Raw genomic sequence first — 15736 nt, 5'->3', positions numbered from 1 at the left:
CAAAGTTTATTTACACTGGGCCAGCAGTAAGTTATAGTAAACAGTGAGGCTGTTATCGATTAGATGAAATTGCGCTGGATTATATTCATGTATCGTTTCCTGAGAATCCCTTGTGCTTAGGTAGGCGGTTTAAATCAAGTGCGGGAATGGCGGACTCCGCCACTAATAAACTTTACTAATAAACTATACTACTATACTATTATATAGAGCAGTAATGACTGGGTCTGAATGCATTTACTGTCTATTGCAGAAAACTGCCGATCATATGTAGACAGTGATAAAGCTTTTGAGTCATGAAAAGTAAGAATGCACTGATACCTTTATTGGATAATCAGCCAATATTACCTCAATAGCTGGATCGGGTAATGTCCGACACTGGGGCCGATCTATTCAATTCAATTCTATGTTTATACACTATTACAAACTGGAATATTAATTCCTGTTTAAGTTTTGATCAATTTGTTGCTGCATTAAAAAGGTTTACATTTGAATTGTAATTTTAGTGAATTTTTTTTTTTACATATTTCATTATCATCATTATCATATCATTACAGATTTACATATTAACATATTTGCTAGTATATGATATTTTATTTTAATAGTTCATAAAAATTCAGGAAAGCAATGTTTAAGTCAAGCCTTACACATGATCCCAGTCTCTTCCACACAGTGAGGCATACAGATTATTAATTAAGCACTGGTATCGGATTAGTACTCTGCATCGGCGGATAACAAAAGCAGAGGGGTCGTTATCAGGACTTGAAAAACAGATCCATGCATTCTTAATGAAACGTTCCTTTGGTACATTCTGCTGCAGCACTGCTCTTGCACCGGAGGATAAATAAATGTGAAAACATTTATGCCTTGTGTAAAATGGAGGGAGAGGATGGTTTCATGCATTTATTTATTTATTTTGTCATTCATTCACTCATTTGCAGCTACAATGATTATATAAAGCCACTATGCGGAAGCAAAATGCACTTAAATAGAAAGGGACGATTGGTTATGAAATGGCTTGGAGAGAAAAACAATCTCTCAAAGTTGTAACAGCATTCTTTTTTTGCATTCTTTTTTTTATATTCTGAATTCAAATATTCCTCAGTGGGCAGACTTAATTTCTAAGGGCCACTGGAGATCCAGTCTGTTATTAAGAATGAATCAGCCGAGTAAACTAATAACTAATGTCCTCAATCCAGACTTCACGGTTGGCATACCAGCTAATCCTTCAAATGGTGCAGCACGGCTGCCTGAGGTGCTTAAGTGTTGAGTGAAAAATCAACCGACTTGGAGTTATGCAGTCTGTTACTGAGTTGTAAAAATTGTAATTGTCTTATTTAAAAGAAAGTTTTACTGATCTCCAGTAGAAAAATCTGTTTTTTTCAGTGCTGATTTCTAGAAAAAAGCAGAAGCATTAGAAACTGCACTGGGAACAAGTAGATTTATCAGTTTCCTTTTGAAGTCTGAACAGTTTGAGTTGCTCTGAAGATTGTTTTACTGCAGTGAGGCTGACATGATTTTGAGATTAGGTCCACACTTCTTTATCTATTGGCCGCAATATGCCTCTGCCTTTGGGCAAATTTCAAGTCATTTAGGACGCAGTGACAGTGGTAATGTGGTGCTTCAATCCCCCCCCCCCCCCCCCCCCCCCCATTGAAATAGCTCAACGCTTTTCAGTGCCTTTTTAAAAGATGCACAGAAAGATTTAGGTGAACTGTACATTCATGACTTTGGGGAGAATCTCGTCTTCAAGACTCCTTGTGGCTTTTATCACTAAAATGATTTGGTTTTGAGTCAGGCTGTTAACCAAGGAGAGATGGAGCGCGTGTGGGCGTGCGTGTGCGCATGTCTGTGTGTGTGTGTGTTAAAGGACTACCAACATGATGTCAGTGCCAGGTCTAGTCTCTCTCTCAATTTCTTCCCTCTATCTCTCTGTCCCTCTGTCAGGCTTCCCAATAGACTTTCACTGTCCTCGGCTGTGGGGAGATAGGGACAAATATAGGACTTGATTTGGTATTGGATGGGGGGGCGAGGCTGAGATTGTCTGCTGGATGCCTCAGGTGAGATATATGTATGTCTGGTACTATGGAGGGGGAAAAAAACTTTGATTAGGTGTTAGATGTCAGGACGAGTGATATTTTCGGTTGGTGTTATACTTGAATTGCTGGTGGCAATGTTGGTCTGTCGGTCACTGCTCCAAATTTCCGAACTGAAATATCTAAACAACTATTTGATGAATTGCAGTGATATTTTATACAGACATGTATGTTCCCCATGACGATGAATCCTACTGACTTTGGTGATCCTCTGACTTTTTCTCTAGCGCCACCACTAGGTCCACATTTTTGGTTTTGAGTCAAATGTTTCAACATGCCATGATATTTTGTGCAGGTATTCAATAATAATCATCTAGTACATGTTGTTGTTGCATTTAGCCCAAAGCACTGGTGTGCCTTCGTACAGCTTCACAAAGCTGTTAGCATGATGGTAGGAGAAGGATCCTTTGATTCTTTAAAAACATTGTCTGATATTGAAGTTACATCTTAGAATATAACAAGCATTGCTGAGATTTTCCACAAAAATCATTTGGCATATAAAATACTGTATCATTCAAATTGACTTAATATATGTGTTTATATGCCTAATTAAATAAGTGGTTAAATACCAATTAGCTCCATATTTTGTGGCAATCATCCTTCTAAAAAACTATAAAAACAATACCACAGCAAAGGTCGTCCTTGTTGTCATCAAAGTCAGTTTTTGTTGACACTTCCTGCTTGTTTGAGACTATTAAAGAGACACTTTCACAAGTACAGAAACCAAGCAGGAGTGCCAAAACACCCTGATCATCTAATGTAACTCACGAGGCGGATTTCGTCAGCGACTCCACACTAAATTTGGCACCACAGGTTGAACAGACTCCACGAGCATCTGTTTGGTTTTTAGAGGAATTCTATAGATGTAAAACAGTGAGAGAGGGTGTGAGGAAACGGATGGAGCATCTGAATGTAAGAAGCCAAAGGTTTGAGCGGTACTGGTGTCACATTTCCCCACAACCTTCATCTCATCACAGACACCCTGCATGTATGACAGAGCAAAGGCACATAAATCATCTGACAGCCGTGGTTGTGAGTCAGAGTTACTCTGAAGCTTCTGCTAGAGATACTCATCCGTTATGACTAAAAGGCTGGAACCAGCATGTCAAATGTCCAAATGTCAGAGGGACAGGAAGAGAACAGGAAGAGGGGGAAGGTGTGTGCGGGGAGCCAGAGAGAAAGGTTGAGAATAGAGAGTGAAGAGCGAGGTAGAAATCAAGAGCAGTGACAGTCCATCTGGGAATATTCAAGCACAGAGGGAATATTGTAGCAGGTGATGGGCTGTAAAACTGTACTGTAGCTGATGGAATATTCACCCTCCATCAAACATCACCATGAGGTTAAATAAGTGTGCTCTACAGAGGAAATCATTTTACAGAACTGTAGCAATACAGACAAACTGATTCAGTTGTCTGTTTTTCAATTTAGAAAGCAACCGTAGAGAGGGCTGTTGACTCTTACTCTTGTTTTGTTTCACAATACATTTTCCAACTCAGTTACACCCTGAAAAGTAACCTTGAATAATAAATGTAACACATAATGTATGTAAATCAATTCATAGAAGTCCTTTTAATTTGTTTTACAAAATCAATGTATTTTTAACTGATTACCTGCTTGAAACAATCTCTTTCCTCTTACACGTTTCAATTACAACAAATTAGTGTCTGATGGAGTAACAGCCAAGAAGCAAATTGTTACAAAACTTTTTGAAACCCTCTTTTCTCTTCAGCAGTTTCTCAATGTCTCATAATTCACGAGGCTGCTCGCGTGAAGCCACCAGGAACCCTGCTTTGGCTGCAGATGTAGGATTGTTTAGATGCACTTTGGATATATTTGGCGCAGTCTACGAGTAATGAGCAGAGCAAAACAGCGGCGCGGTTCATCTGTAACCTTTCACTGACTCACGTGATTCTCTTCTCTGTATCTCTGCATCTGTATGTGTGTCTACGTGCGAAGGCTGTGTGTGTGTGACATGGACAGACTCGGACGAAATGAATTCATTGGAGAGGTGAGAGTGCCTCTAAAGAAACTGAAAGAGGGCGAGAACAAGCGCTACAATATGGGCCTGGAGAGAATTGCACAGGTAGGGGTTCATTATGTGTGCATGTGTGTGTGTGACTAAGCACATAAACCAAATGGGTTTCTGTGGACATATATATCAAGATGTGTCTTATCTCAATTGTTCATGTTTGCCTGGGGACTATCAGTCATCAATTTAAAATACTGCATTATAACGTGTAATAGATATTCACCTGGAGGCTATGTGGGCTATAACCATTATGTATCTTTTTCTCATTTTAGAATAAAGAAGCTAACAATCAAATGGTGGAGCAGGGAGCGGTCGTGGCAGAGGAGGAGGTAAAACTATCATCAGCTTTATCATCACGATCTTATTATAACCACTATCAACCAAAACATGGCTGACTATGAGTTCCTATCACTCTCCTATATCTGATACATTTGATCTTTTCAGCAATTGTAATGTATTCTCTTTTCACCATCTCTAAAGGAAAAGAAAGTTTAATTAAGCATTTTTTTAATTGGTATATGTTCCTGAGGCATGAACTCTAATAGACTATTGTGAAGGGAAACTACTCACAGGACTCCATATAGGAACATGTTGTAAATTACACCATGGCTGCCTGTCCGGCGTATTCCTCCTCTGGTGGTCGTTATCTAATTTCTATACAGGATTGTAGAGACAGAGGCTAATAGCTTTTGGTCTCTGATAGACTCAGATTAAAAGGAGAAAAGAGCAGTGTCATTTTGCTGGGCTCAGATGAAGCCTTTAATTACATGCTTTAATTTAAATACACCAGTTGCCCGTATATAAAAAAACACGCTATATCCTAGGTAGTAAAAAATGTTGCAGCAAATTTTTTGATTCCGTTTTCATTGTATTTATGTTTTATTTGTGTTGATTTGAGTGAAAAGTGTTTTGAGAAACTTTAGTGACCCTGCTGCAGGATTCCCCACCGTGTATTCACTGAAGAGGGAAACGTCAGGTTGATAACAGGTGCTGTGTCTGACACTGTTGTTTGTGCTGTGTCCCCAGCGTGGACGCATCCTGGTGTCACTGTGCTATAACACGGAGAAGGGCTGCCTGCTGGTTGGGATCATACGCTGTGCCCATCTGGCCGCCATGGACTCCAATGGCTACTCTGACCCCTTCGTCAAAATGTAAGTCATGTCTGATATTCATGACCAAACCTGGTACCCTATAAATCATGCTCATATGCAGCTATTCTGCATTAGCAATTCACAGTGGTTGGATTTTGTTATTGTATGGTGAAAAGTCAGAGTGTATGTTCATTTTAACATTTTCCACCGTAGTTGTAGACATTCGGGGGAAAGGTATGATTTACACATAACTCATTTCAAATACTGTCTCTGAATCCACCGCCTGGAATAGCCATGTTTTCTGACTGCATAGGGATCTTGTGGGAATTGTTTTGCTTGAGCCCTTGTTTTCCTAAATCTCTAATGGAGGTTGTGAGTGCAACTGTAGCACGATCAATAGAGTCACAACGGCTACATTTATGGGAAATGAATAAACCAGTATTTTCCTTTAATGTTCTTTTGTATGAGAGCAGTCTCATAGACAGGAAAGACAATTTTTTATTTAACATAATTGTGACTTTTTTCACTCAGGTGTGAATCCTTGGGTTATTGTGGCTGTGGGTGCCTTTTTTCCTTCTTTTTTTTTTGCCAACGCACCTGATAGAATATTGGGATGTGCATACACTACTGCTGTATATGGCCGTGATCTGACCTAAACTGATAAACTGGAAAACGATGGCGGTGAACATGTTGTCAGTATTGTGACATATTAGTTTTATGTCTGTGAGATTGCAGAATAGCTTTGTTTTGGAGATAATTGAGTTTCTTTTACAGTTTATAAACAACGATGATATACATAAGTGTGCACATTCAGTTTGGAAACGGAAGTACGGTCGAGTAATATCATGTCAAATTATGCAAGGGCAATAACCACCAAAGATTACAAATGCAACCCAAAAAAATGGATTTACATATCTGTGTGCTATTAGTGAGTGTGTATATAAGTTGACCAATATTTAGTGACTAGATATATACATTTATTTGGTGAAGAAAACCTAGTGTGTAATGTTACACCAGAGTTAAATTATGAGCATACAAGTCACTAGATTCTTATCACATTATCTGTGGTCATATACAGAACGTCAAATACCATGACACAGACTCAGAGCGTTGTGTTTATTGAGTTTTAAAATGGGCGCTACAGACACAAGCATTTTTGACCAGTTCAGTGGTAGTCAACACATTTAATAGCTTGCAGCCATAGATGCCACCGATGTTTCAGTATAAAAAGTGACTGTGTTAACTGGTGACTCTCATCTGAATGGCTTGCGTTTGCTCGTAGTGACGGCAACTATTGAAAACACAAACAGAACATGTAGGTGTCTTCGTAAAAGCCTTCAATCCATGTTAGGTACATACTCATCTCTTTTTATTGGCTATACCAACGAGACTACGAGCAACAACGGATGCATTCAGTGGAAAGTCACCAGTTAACATGAAATGTTCGTGATCCTGTAGGAATTTTGTAGAACTTAAGTCCGCTGTTGGAATATCAATTCTGACAATCGAACATGTACCAACCAGACATTTTGTTGCTGTTAACAGTTTTAATGTAATGTTTAAAGCTTGCGAACTCGTCTGATGACTGCCAAAATAAAACATGCCATGTCTGTGGATTTTCCCCTGAGGCTTGGCAGGGGAAGCCTCACAGCTACCACACTGTACCGATTCTATTTTACAGACCCAAAACATAGAAAACACCAAGTCCCACCTTGCAAATACGAGCTGCTCACAGCTAGAAAAACTCTGAAATTAAATTGGCAGTGGCCTTCTACATTCACAAAGAGCGAGCAACATGTTCCTTCAAAGATATAATACTTTTTGTGGTTTGTTTTCTGAGGAGTTTCTGGAGATGATTTATTACCAACCGCCACATTTTTCCAACTGTGAGCAGCTCCTCCTCCGACAATAGTGTGCAACCAAAAAGAAAGAAGCCAGGCATTCACTTGTTCCAGCTTCTTCAAAGTGAGGATTTGCTTCTTTACTTTCTTTCATATCATTGTAAATCCAATATCTTTGGATTTTGGATTGATGGTCTGATAAATCAATTCACCTTGGGCTCGGAGAATTTGAGATTTCCTTACATTTTATAGGTTAAACAATTAAGTTTAATCAATTTATCAAAAAAAAAAAAATCTATAGATTTATCAATGATTAAAACAAGTAATTGTGGCCCAGGATTTATATTACCAATCCTAGTGTTCTGGTGTTTTGTCAGACTGCGATTTTCAAAGTGCCTTTCAGCCGAGGAATGACAAAGTGTCCGACACAATGCACACCTGAGCCAACCTGCCTGTAAGGCAGAGGTGGTGACAAATAAAACCCACACAACTCAATCTCTGACCTGCCTGGTGCATTTTAAATACCAACAGTGCAGGGAGTGGGAGAGCTCCCACACAGGACAAGCAATCCTGTACCGAGCTCCAGGTTGCTGAAATTGCTTCTAAAGGAAGTTTTAACTGCTCTTAAGTAGCTTTTAGTTTTGTTGTGGCTTTTTTTCCCTGTTGATGAGCTGCTTCTTTGACTTTACCTAACGGCTGGATCAGTAATTGTTATCTCTCTGACTCGTGGTGAGACACCACAGGATCTCACCATTAGGAACTCGGTAACGAACACCCACAGAACACAAGAGAGATTGGATTTTCTTCCGTTCACGCAGATTTATTTGCATCACAAAGTATACAAGTAAACCGAGCTGTCTGGAGTCAACTAACTTCACAATTACATTATTTTATACCCTCCATTCTACCATAAGTCTCCCCCCCCCCCCACCCCCTTCGGAGATGTCTCCTCTAACCGAGACAAGTTGCACTGCGCACCTCGGACAAGTCATAGCAGAGGGTTTTTGATTAACCACAGTCTCCTTCCCCGCTTGTCTTCTCTTGATTATCTTGCCCTACGTTACAAATCTTGCACTACTTGTTTATCTACGTCTCCCTGTCTCGGTGACGTGAATAACATATGACAATGATACAGGCCAATATCACAGTATGAATGTGAATATACATGGATGCATTTCAAATTATGGATATTGTTGATTTTACACAAATATATTTCAAGACACAAATACATTTTTCTCCCATAGTTTCTTCAGCGGATCCAACATAGTGTGATGGGAATACAGTGATTGAAGGTTCAGTAAGTTTCTTAACTTGGTGTTGATCCCTTTGACCAAGACAATGTTTGTTTAAGGCCTGAGGATGATGATAAAAGATGCAGGAAAAAAATGGATTAGTATCCTCCTGATCCTTAATGTAGGTTTAAAGCTGAATCCAGCTTCTGCCAGCAGCACTTAAGTGAATGTGCACCAGTGTCATTCAGAGACTTTTGCTTGGCTGTTGTTGCTTTTTTTTATACTTTGCAATTACATTTATCATTATAAGTATTTTTTTCTTTCCTATTTTCAACCAACCTCTTGACAGGAAATTTGATCAACTGATTAGCCTCTTGCCTAGAGTTAGCTCAGCCCCCTCCCCCGCGACCCTGAATAGGATAATTGGTTACAGATTATGGATGGCTGGATAAATGGATTGATGGATGGTTAGCTTGTTTGACATACACAGCTGCAGGACACATTGTTTGAGATCTCAGAGGTGTGCACTTTGGCTCCTCTGTCAGCCGCTGCAACCTACAACTACCCACAACACCCTTCTATGTGTAAATCCCCAGAGAAGTTCACATGTATCATCACAGAACTATAAGTCTAGCTCTACATGAAGAACTGGCTGATAATGCACAGTTGATGGAGAGGCTGTCTAAAAAAAATTTAAGTGGCAGTGGTTTCAGCAAATGCCCCAAAAAATTGTATTTGTTTTCCTTGAAGTGACGAAGCCCTGTAGCATAGGAAGTATGACTTGTTCAGGAGGAAGTATTGGGATGTTGTTGAATAGCCACAAACTACTTTAACACGAGATGCAACTGTTTATTTCCTATCGGCAGTCAGTATTGGTTTCTTTTAACCATGGCCATTATAGTTCCAAAACTTTAAACACGTGGATGAATTAATTTGAACCCAAACCATGATGTTAACCAAGAGTTGGCATTTCTATCCCCCTCCTGTGCACATGTTAAAGTGTCCTTAGGCAATACACTGGACCAAATTGCTCCTAATGGTCAAGCCATGTGTGTGTTTCTAATTGAAGAGATGAAAGAGAGGCAAATTGTGAAGCGCCTGGGGAAAAAGCGCTTTACAAATGCAACAATTACTTATTTTAACCCAAATCTCTAAACCTAACCAACTAAGTATTTGTGCACAAACCTAATTAACCGTTAGAGTCCCAGTGAAACGGAAGTTAGAGCGACTTTAACTTCTGTACTGTAATGTATTCCCCAGAGTTACTAAATAGTTGAGCAGTGTAAAGTTACAAGAAGGATTTAAATCAAATCCTTCGCATTTGATTGGACCGCTAAAAGGTGGGCGGAGATGACACCTCATCTCATCTCCACACACACCTCCTCTGTCTATCAAGGCAGATTAAATAATGGATGAATGTCATGTCGAAATTGGTTTGTACTAGCTCACGTATGCACACGTCATAATTTGTTTTGCAGAGAAAAAAAGATGGCTTGATTCTGATATAGAAATATGAAGGAATGGATCTTTTTGTACTTTTTTTGCATGTATTGTTAAATAGGTGCACAATTATACTGAGGATGTGATCTGAAAGGTTAAAAAAGCATTTTTCATCTAATCTTGACCATCTTTAACCATAGTGGTGCTGGATTAGAAAACGCTACTGTGTGTCATTCTGGAGGGCATGGATGAAGAACTATGTTGTAGCTTAATTAAGAGGACGTGTTATAGATGAAAGATGGGAAGCAGAGGAAGGGAAGTTTGGTCTGAATGAGACAGCTACAATTACTGTACTGAAAAACATTTTCATCCGTCAGTCTGTTGCGGAAAATATTGAGCAAAACTTTTTTCGATACTCACCCACAGTATTGAGATTTTGAAAGTTGTCTGAAGTTTCTGTAGAGAGATGAGAGAAATAAGAAAAAAAAGTAAGCTCACGTCTTGTAAAAAAGAAATCTTTTGCACAGACATACGTGAATATTTTCCTTCTTTCTCTCCGAGGTACCGATTTGTTCCTCTACTTGAAAAGTGATGCCTTGTGCTTTGTCGGATTTCTTTGATGCACAATGTTTTTGAGTGCATCACAAAATCACATATGCACCCAGAGTATCCATCTCTTTCTATTTTGTCTGTCGCTTCTTTCTCCTCACACACTATATTGCATTTTATTATTGTTGTTGTCTCCCCCCCCCCCCTCTTGTTGGGCATCCTTTCACCGGATGTTTCTTTTTCTGCAGACTCTTTTAGTTTACATGACTTTGTTGAACCACTGCTCTGATCTGATTCGTATTAATGGCACTCAAGTTGGTTGGATTTTCCACTTGCCTGTCTGCCAAAGTTTCCTTTGTTCTCTTTTGTAACAGGGTCTCAGAAGTTTTAGTGAAGTTAACTTTAAACACACACAAATAAAATAGGGGTTGAATGTATTGCTGGCATAGGTGAATTACGTCTCTAGAGTATACTGAGCAATTAGGTCGACATAGGAGTAATGAATGAATTTGCTTAGCCAGCATTCTGGCTTACTTCACTGTCAGAGCGCTGATGTCCTGGAGCTGTAACACCAGCAATCCTCTTGAGGAATCTGTAAACTGATGTTGATGCTGGTCTTTCTTTTTCCATGCTGCGTCTGTGTGTGTGTCTGTGCATTTGTCCAGAGGGCTTTTCAAATTTGTCTTTTCTATCAATCAGCCTTTAGAAGCCACTCAAGTGACACAAGGTCAGAATTATCGCAGAACTAATTTGTCGTTCCTTCAAAAGGACAAATTAGCATTCGAAGACTAAATGACTTTACATCCTTCAGCTTGACTCACATTTCTCTTCACACATTACCTTAAACGTTTAAAGAACAAATTATTCTGTCAGAAAAAAAGACATGTGAAGGCAGAAAAAAGTGCAAAACATGTCAGATATTTCCTGCTGACCAAGCACACTGCCAAGCTTCACAGTTTTGTTCTCGCTCTCTTTTTCCTTCTGAACGCTTGTGTGAACTCCTCTCTGCAGCAGGCTGCAGAAAGCTCCACTTTTCAATTTTCATATATTTAAAAAAAAAATTGTTGTCTTTACCTCTCAGTGTCATAACTTTCGTTCCGTTTTTTTAACACCCGCTCCCTCCACTTCTATATTTGTGTTGTTTCTATCTCTCATTCACATGATGCTCTCGCTCTTCGGCTTGTCTCTCCCTCGACTAAACTTGCTGTCAGATTGGTTTTAGGTACCAAATGCTTGTGACCCCGGCATTTGGCAAATTTTCATGTGATTAAGTTATGAGGGTCCAATGACATAAAGGGCAAAGACAGATGAGAGAACATTTTAGCTTGCGTTATAACCTGTCCTGTTACATTTCATTTAATGTAATTTGCACATAGAAAACAGCATAAAAGCAAATGTGGAACATATAGTAAAATACTTGTTTTGTTTTTGTTTTTTAAGGACAGAAGAGGTCAAGAAGCCAAAGCCATTTTTTGGACTTTTTTGTTCAGCCAAATACAACAAACAAAGAAGCTCCTCTTCCTAATATCTTGACAAAATCCATAGTGCTCGTTCTGTGCAAAGAGGCTTTCTGAAGCTGACACAAAGCTAGTATGAGGCGCCAGCACTCTTGATTTGGCAAACTCAAACTTATTTACTTTGTAGTATGACATTCAGCAAGAAAAAGGCAGCAATGAAGGATATAGTAAGATAATGAGGGACTTTTGTACTAAAAAGACTGCTATATTGGAAGGTATCAAATTGATTTGTTTAACTGAGGCTGCTGAAGCCTCATAGCTTAGCTTCTTCGAAAGCATTTTTGCACAGAACAAAGACTGTGGATTTTGTCCCCCATGTTTTAAGGTTTATTCATTCTTCAATACAGATGCTGCAGACTTACACACTTACTGTGACTACTAACTCTGTCACTGTACAAATGTGAGTATTGTATTACTATTTTAAAAAAAATAGAGCTTAAAATAAAATATAAAATCTGTATGAATACAAACATCTACAAAAAAAAGATTAGAAATATTTGATTAATGTACTTGGATAAAATGAAAAGGATGTAATATAATACAAGTGAGCTAATGACTGTAGCATGGGTTGATAACATGAAGACAGCATAGTTAGAGGAGTTGATAGCAAAATCATTACCAACAGCAATATATATCTAACACATTTGGAATGCGCTGCAAACAATACTACGTTTTATAAATCTGCTAGCTTGAGGTTTTGTAGAGTCTGTGGCGGATGTTTTGAAGCTGTTGTGCTGCATTAGATTTGAGTTTGTTCTTTGTGTGTTCCTGTTTTATTTTGTTCCCCCCTTGTATGTCATTCTTAAAGACGTGTCCTCACTTGTCAGGACTGCAATATATGAGAAAAACAAAATAGTTTCATGGAACAGACAGTGTATAGCACAGAAAACTGTTAGTTTACTGTATCTTGCTGTGAACGACCTACTTTTTAAGGAAACCGCCAACAATAACTGAAAAGATAATCCCCACTATCTCTATGGGCCAGCCTTCCATGTTATGATTTATTCTTCACATTGAATTTGCTACAGTAATTTGGGTATAGTTTGGTTGCTGCTGTACAGAAAATAGATATTTGTGCTATCATTATTATGGATGTTGCTGTCAAATGTTCTTTTGTTATTCTGGAAATTGGAATCCCTCGTCTGAACGGCCTCAGAGCCGCATGTAAAATGTGATTTGGCACAGCTCAGACTGAAATGTCCCTCGGGCTCTCACCTCACCCTCTCACATGCTGCCGGTCAAATAGATGCTTTGTTTGGCCGCCTCTCCCAATGGATTTCTTTCTTTCTTTCTTTTTTTTTTCTCACGAAGGCAGACAGACCTTTGTATAAGCACTAAGTATTTTAATGCTGATTAGCTTCTGGAGAAAATGACCTTTTTAATATACAATAAACACCTAACAGAACCTGTGACTTGTGACAAGAAGCTGTTTGGTCACATGTCATCAACTGACCAACACTATAATCGTGAGTGTAACAGGTAATAGGTTTATTAGTAGTGTGTGCAAAATAACAGAAGCTGTCTATGTGCTATCAGAGGGCATTTCACTGTTGAGAATAATCTTTAAAGATGTGTGCAGAAAGAAAAGTTTCATAAAAGTTTTCATGTAATTCACACAAATTTGGCCACTGGACAGTTTGTGTTCATTCCCCCAAAATAGCCAATGTCCTTATATTTCACACTGTTGAACTTAAGACTATTATACTGTGTTTACTGCACCATCTGACAAGACTAGACACCTCCCACCTATATGCAGATTTGTCAGCTCCTGTTTCTAACCCACCCACCGCAGGATGATCATATTTAAATGTTTATTTATGGTTAATAATGCAGTGGTGTCTACTTGCAATCTCACTTCACAGGTTATTAAGTTAGTTATGCAGACATGAGTGGTGAGCAGTTCAACCAAAGAATGACTTCTCCATCTCAGATTGTTTCAGAAAAAAATACACTAAATTTGGTTGAACAGTAATATTAATGTTTCTTATAAATGTACTGTTACCATCATGTGATCCGTCAGATCTATCTTACAAACCCTTGGCCGGTTAAGCCCCCTAAAGCCGGTGTAGAACCTGAGGGGTTATTGTAAACATCTGGATACATTCTGATATTGAGGCTCCTTCGGTCAATCCTGGTTAAGACACATGCAAGAATATGTTAATAAGTTAAATTTTCAGTGAACCATTTGTGGGAGGACTGACTTCAAAATTGTCAGTTTGTCACTACTGTAACTTTAGCCCAATCATTTAATTTCATGAAAAATTACATTTTCATCACTGACAACGTCGAGTGCCTCAAGTCTTTGTGCCACCATTTATCAATTTCTCCTCCTCCTCCTCCTCCTCCTGTTCCTTTCCCACCTCCATCCCTCCATCATTCACTCATCCTGATTCCAGCTCTGAAGCGACAACCCCAAGCCCATCTCATGCATCAGCTGTCAGGCCAGGATTCGCCACTGGCTGTGGGTGGGGGTGAGGTCGGGCTAGAAGAGTGAGATATCTCACCGCCTGAACATCTTGACTTGGAATGTATGCTGATGATGATTCCCATTGCCCTTTAGCGATCCTTCTGTTGCCTCTTTACAGGAGGCATGATTACAATCTTGCTGTGGTCTACTGTTTCTCTCTTTCTGTCTCTCTGTCACTCTCTCACTGTCCCCATCTTTGTTCAAAAGACTTCTGGGTCACAATTATCTCTGAAAGAGATTTAGCAAATCTCCGTCTCCCTTTTGTTTCTACCATTCAGCAAAGTTCACTGTCAAAACGATTGGAAAAAAATTAACCGATTTAATTCCTTTCAACTCAGCAATAATGATTCTTCTGGCCTTGTTTAAATGTTAAAATGCATTTTAGGATCTCTATTGTACAAACCTTGCCAAACTGCACATTTAAATCTCTGTCTATATTTTCCCTGTCTCATCTAACTCGCCAGAAAGCAAATCAGCAAATTCACAAAATGTCAAACTATTTCTTTAAGTTCAAGCTATGTCTCATAATGAGGTTGGACACCACCTAAAGAGTGTACGAGGTCCCGATGCATTCATGTCCTCTTTAGCTTTTGCTCTCTTTTTGTCCCTCTCTTTCTCAGAACGTTGCAGCCAGATATGGGGAAAAAGTCAAAGAACAAGACTACAGTGAAGAAAAAGACTCTCAACCCTGAATTCAATGAGGTACAAAGTGACTCCTGTTCTACAAATAACCACAATACACCTATCAACTTCTTTTCTTTACTGAGCTCAAGAGTATGTTCTGTAGTGTATCTGATGAGCATAGCAATTAAGAATACTTTTTAAAACTTTAAACATTCCTTAATTGAATGTGTTCTGTGCATCAATCTGCATGTTTCATCTGAAAATTCATTAAGATACGAATTCAGTTTCTTTCGACTCGTATGTTAATTAATCATTGATATGAATATGTTCTTGTGTGCACCACCTGCACAGGAGTTTTCATATGAAGTTACCTTGGACCAGCTGGCAAAGAAAACCCTGGAGATCTCTGTGTGGGACTACGACTTGGGAATGAGCAACGACTTCATAGGTAGGCTGAGAAAAAAACTGAGGAGCGGAACGAAGCTGCAGCAGCAACTGTGCAAGAGTGCTGGAATGAAAGCGGCGCAATTGCGAAAAACATTACAAACCAGGCCGAGCGTAGGCGGAGGGAGGAGTAAAGAAAAGAAATGCGGGGAGATGAGGGGTAATTATGAGGCTTGAGGAGAACGATTTGAAAAAGGAGAGTTTGAGTGGAGAAGGAAATAGAGACGCTTTAGAAATCAAAAAAGGATCCCCATCCTTCATGGACTTGGCACATCAGATCGCTGCTGCTTCTTCGTCAGACTGCTTAACAGCTTTGGCATGGCCCTAATGTATATCATGGTAATGGAGCACATGGGAGCTTAGGGAGTGATGGGGAACTAGTGGGGAGGCACAGTGAGAATGGATTACC

At 39.2% G+C, this 15736-nt stretch overlaps 1 protein-coding gene across 1 annotated transcript; it reads left to right on the top strand.

Moving 5' to 3' along the window:
- The first annotated feature begins 640 nt into the window (after positions 1–640).
- LOC116377094 (rabphilin-3A-like) lies at positions 641–15726 on the top strand. Its single transcript, XM_031838641.1, has 5 exons — positions 641–4176; positions 4395–4451; positions 5149–5273; positions 14880–14961; positions 15235–15726. The coding sequence occupies exons 1-5, from the start codon at positions 4030–4032 to the stop codon at positions 15502–15504; spliced, it is 681 nt and encodes a 226-aa protein (XP_031694501.1). The 5' UTR covers positions 641–4029; the 3' UTR covers positions 15505–15726.
- Positions 15727–15736: the final 10 nt, after the last annotated feature.

Source organism: Anarrhichthys ocellatus, unplaced genomic scaffold (genome assembly GCF_004355925.1).
Source record: "Anarrhichthys ocellatus isolate YVR2014 unplaced genomic scaffold, GSC_Weel_1.0 scaffold892, whole genome shotgun sequence".
Taxonomy (NCBI): Eukaryota; Metazoa; Chordata; class Actinopteri; order Perciformes; family Anarhichadidae; genus Anarrhichthys; species Anarrhichthys ocellatus.
Note: the sequence above shows the minus strand (reverse complement) of the source record. Positions and strands in the feature narration are given on the sequence as shown.

Excerpts from the sequence above, each read along its gene's own strand:
- LOC116377094 (XM_031838641.1), top strand. The coding sequence starts at position 4,030 with ATGTGTGTCTACGTGCGAAGGCTGTGTGTGTGTGACATGGACAGACTC. Across the intron at positions 5,274-14,879 it reads TCTGACCCCTTCGTCAAAAT|AACGTTGCAGCCAGATATGG; the intron begins GTAAGTCATGTC and ends TCTCTTTCTCAG. Across the intron at positions 14,962-15,234 it reads TCAACCCTGAATTCAATGAG|GAGTTTTCATATGAAGTTAC; the intron begins GTACAAAGTGAC and ends CCACCTGCACAG.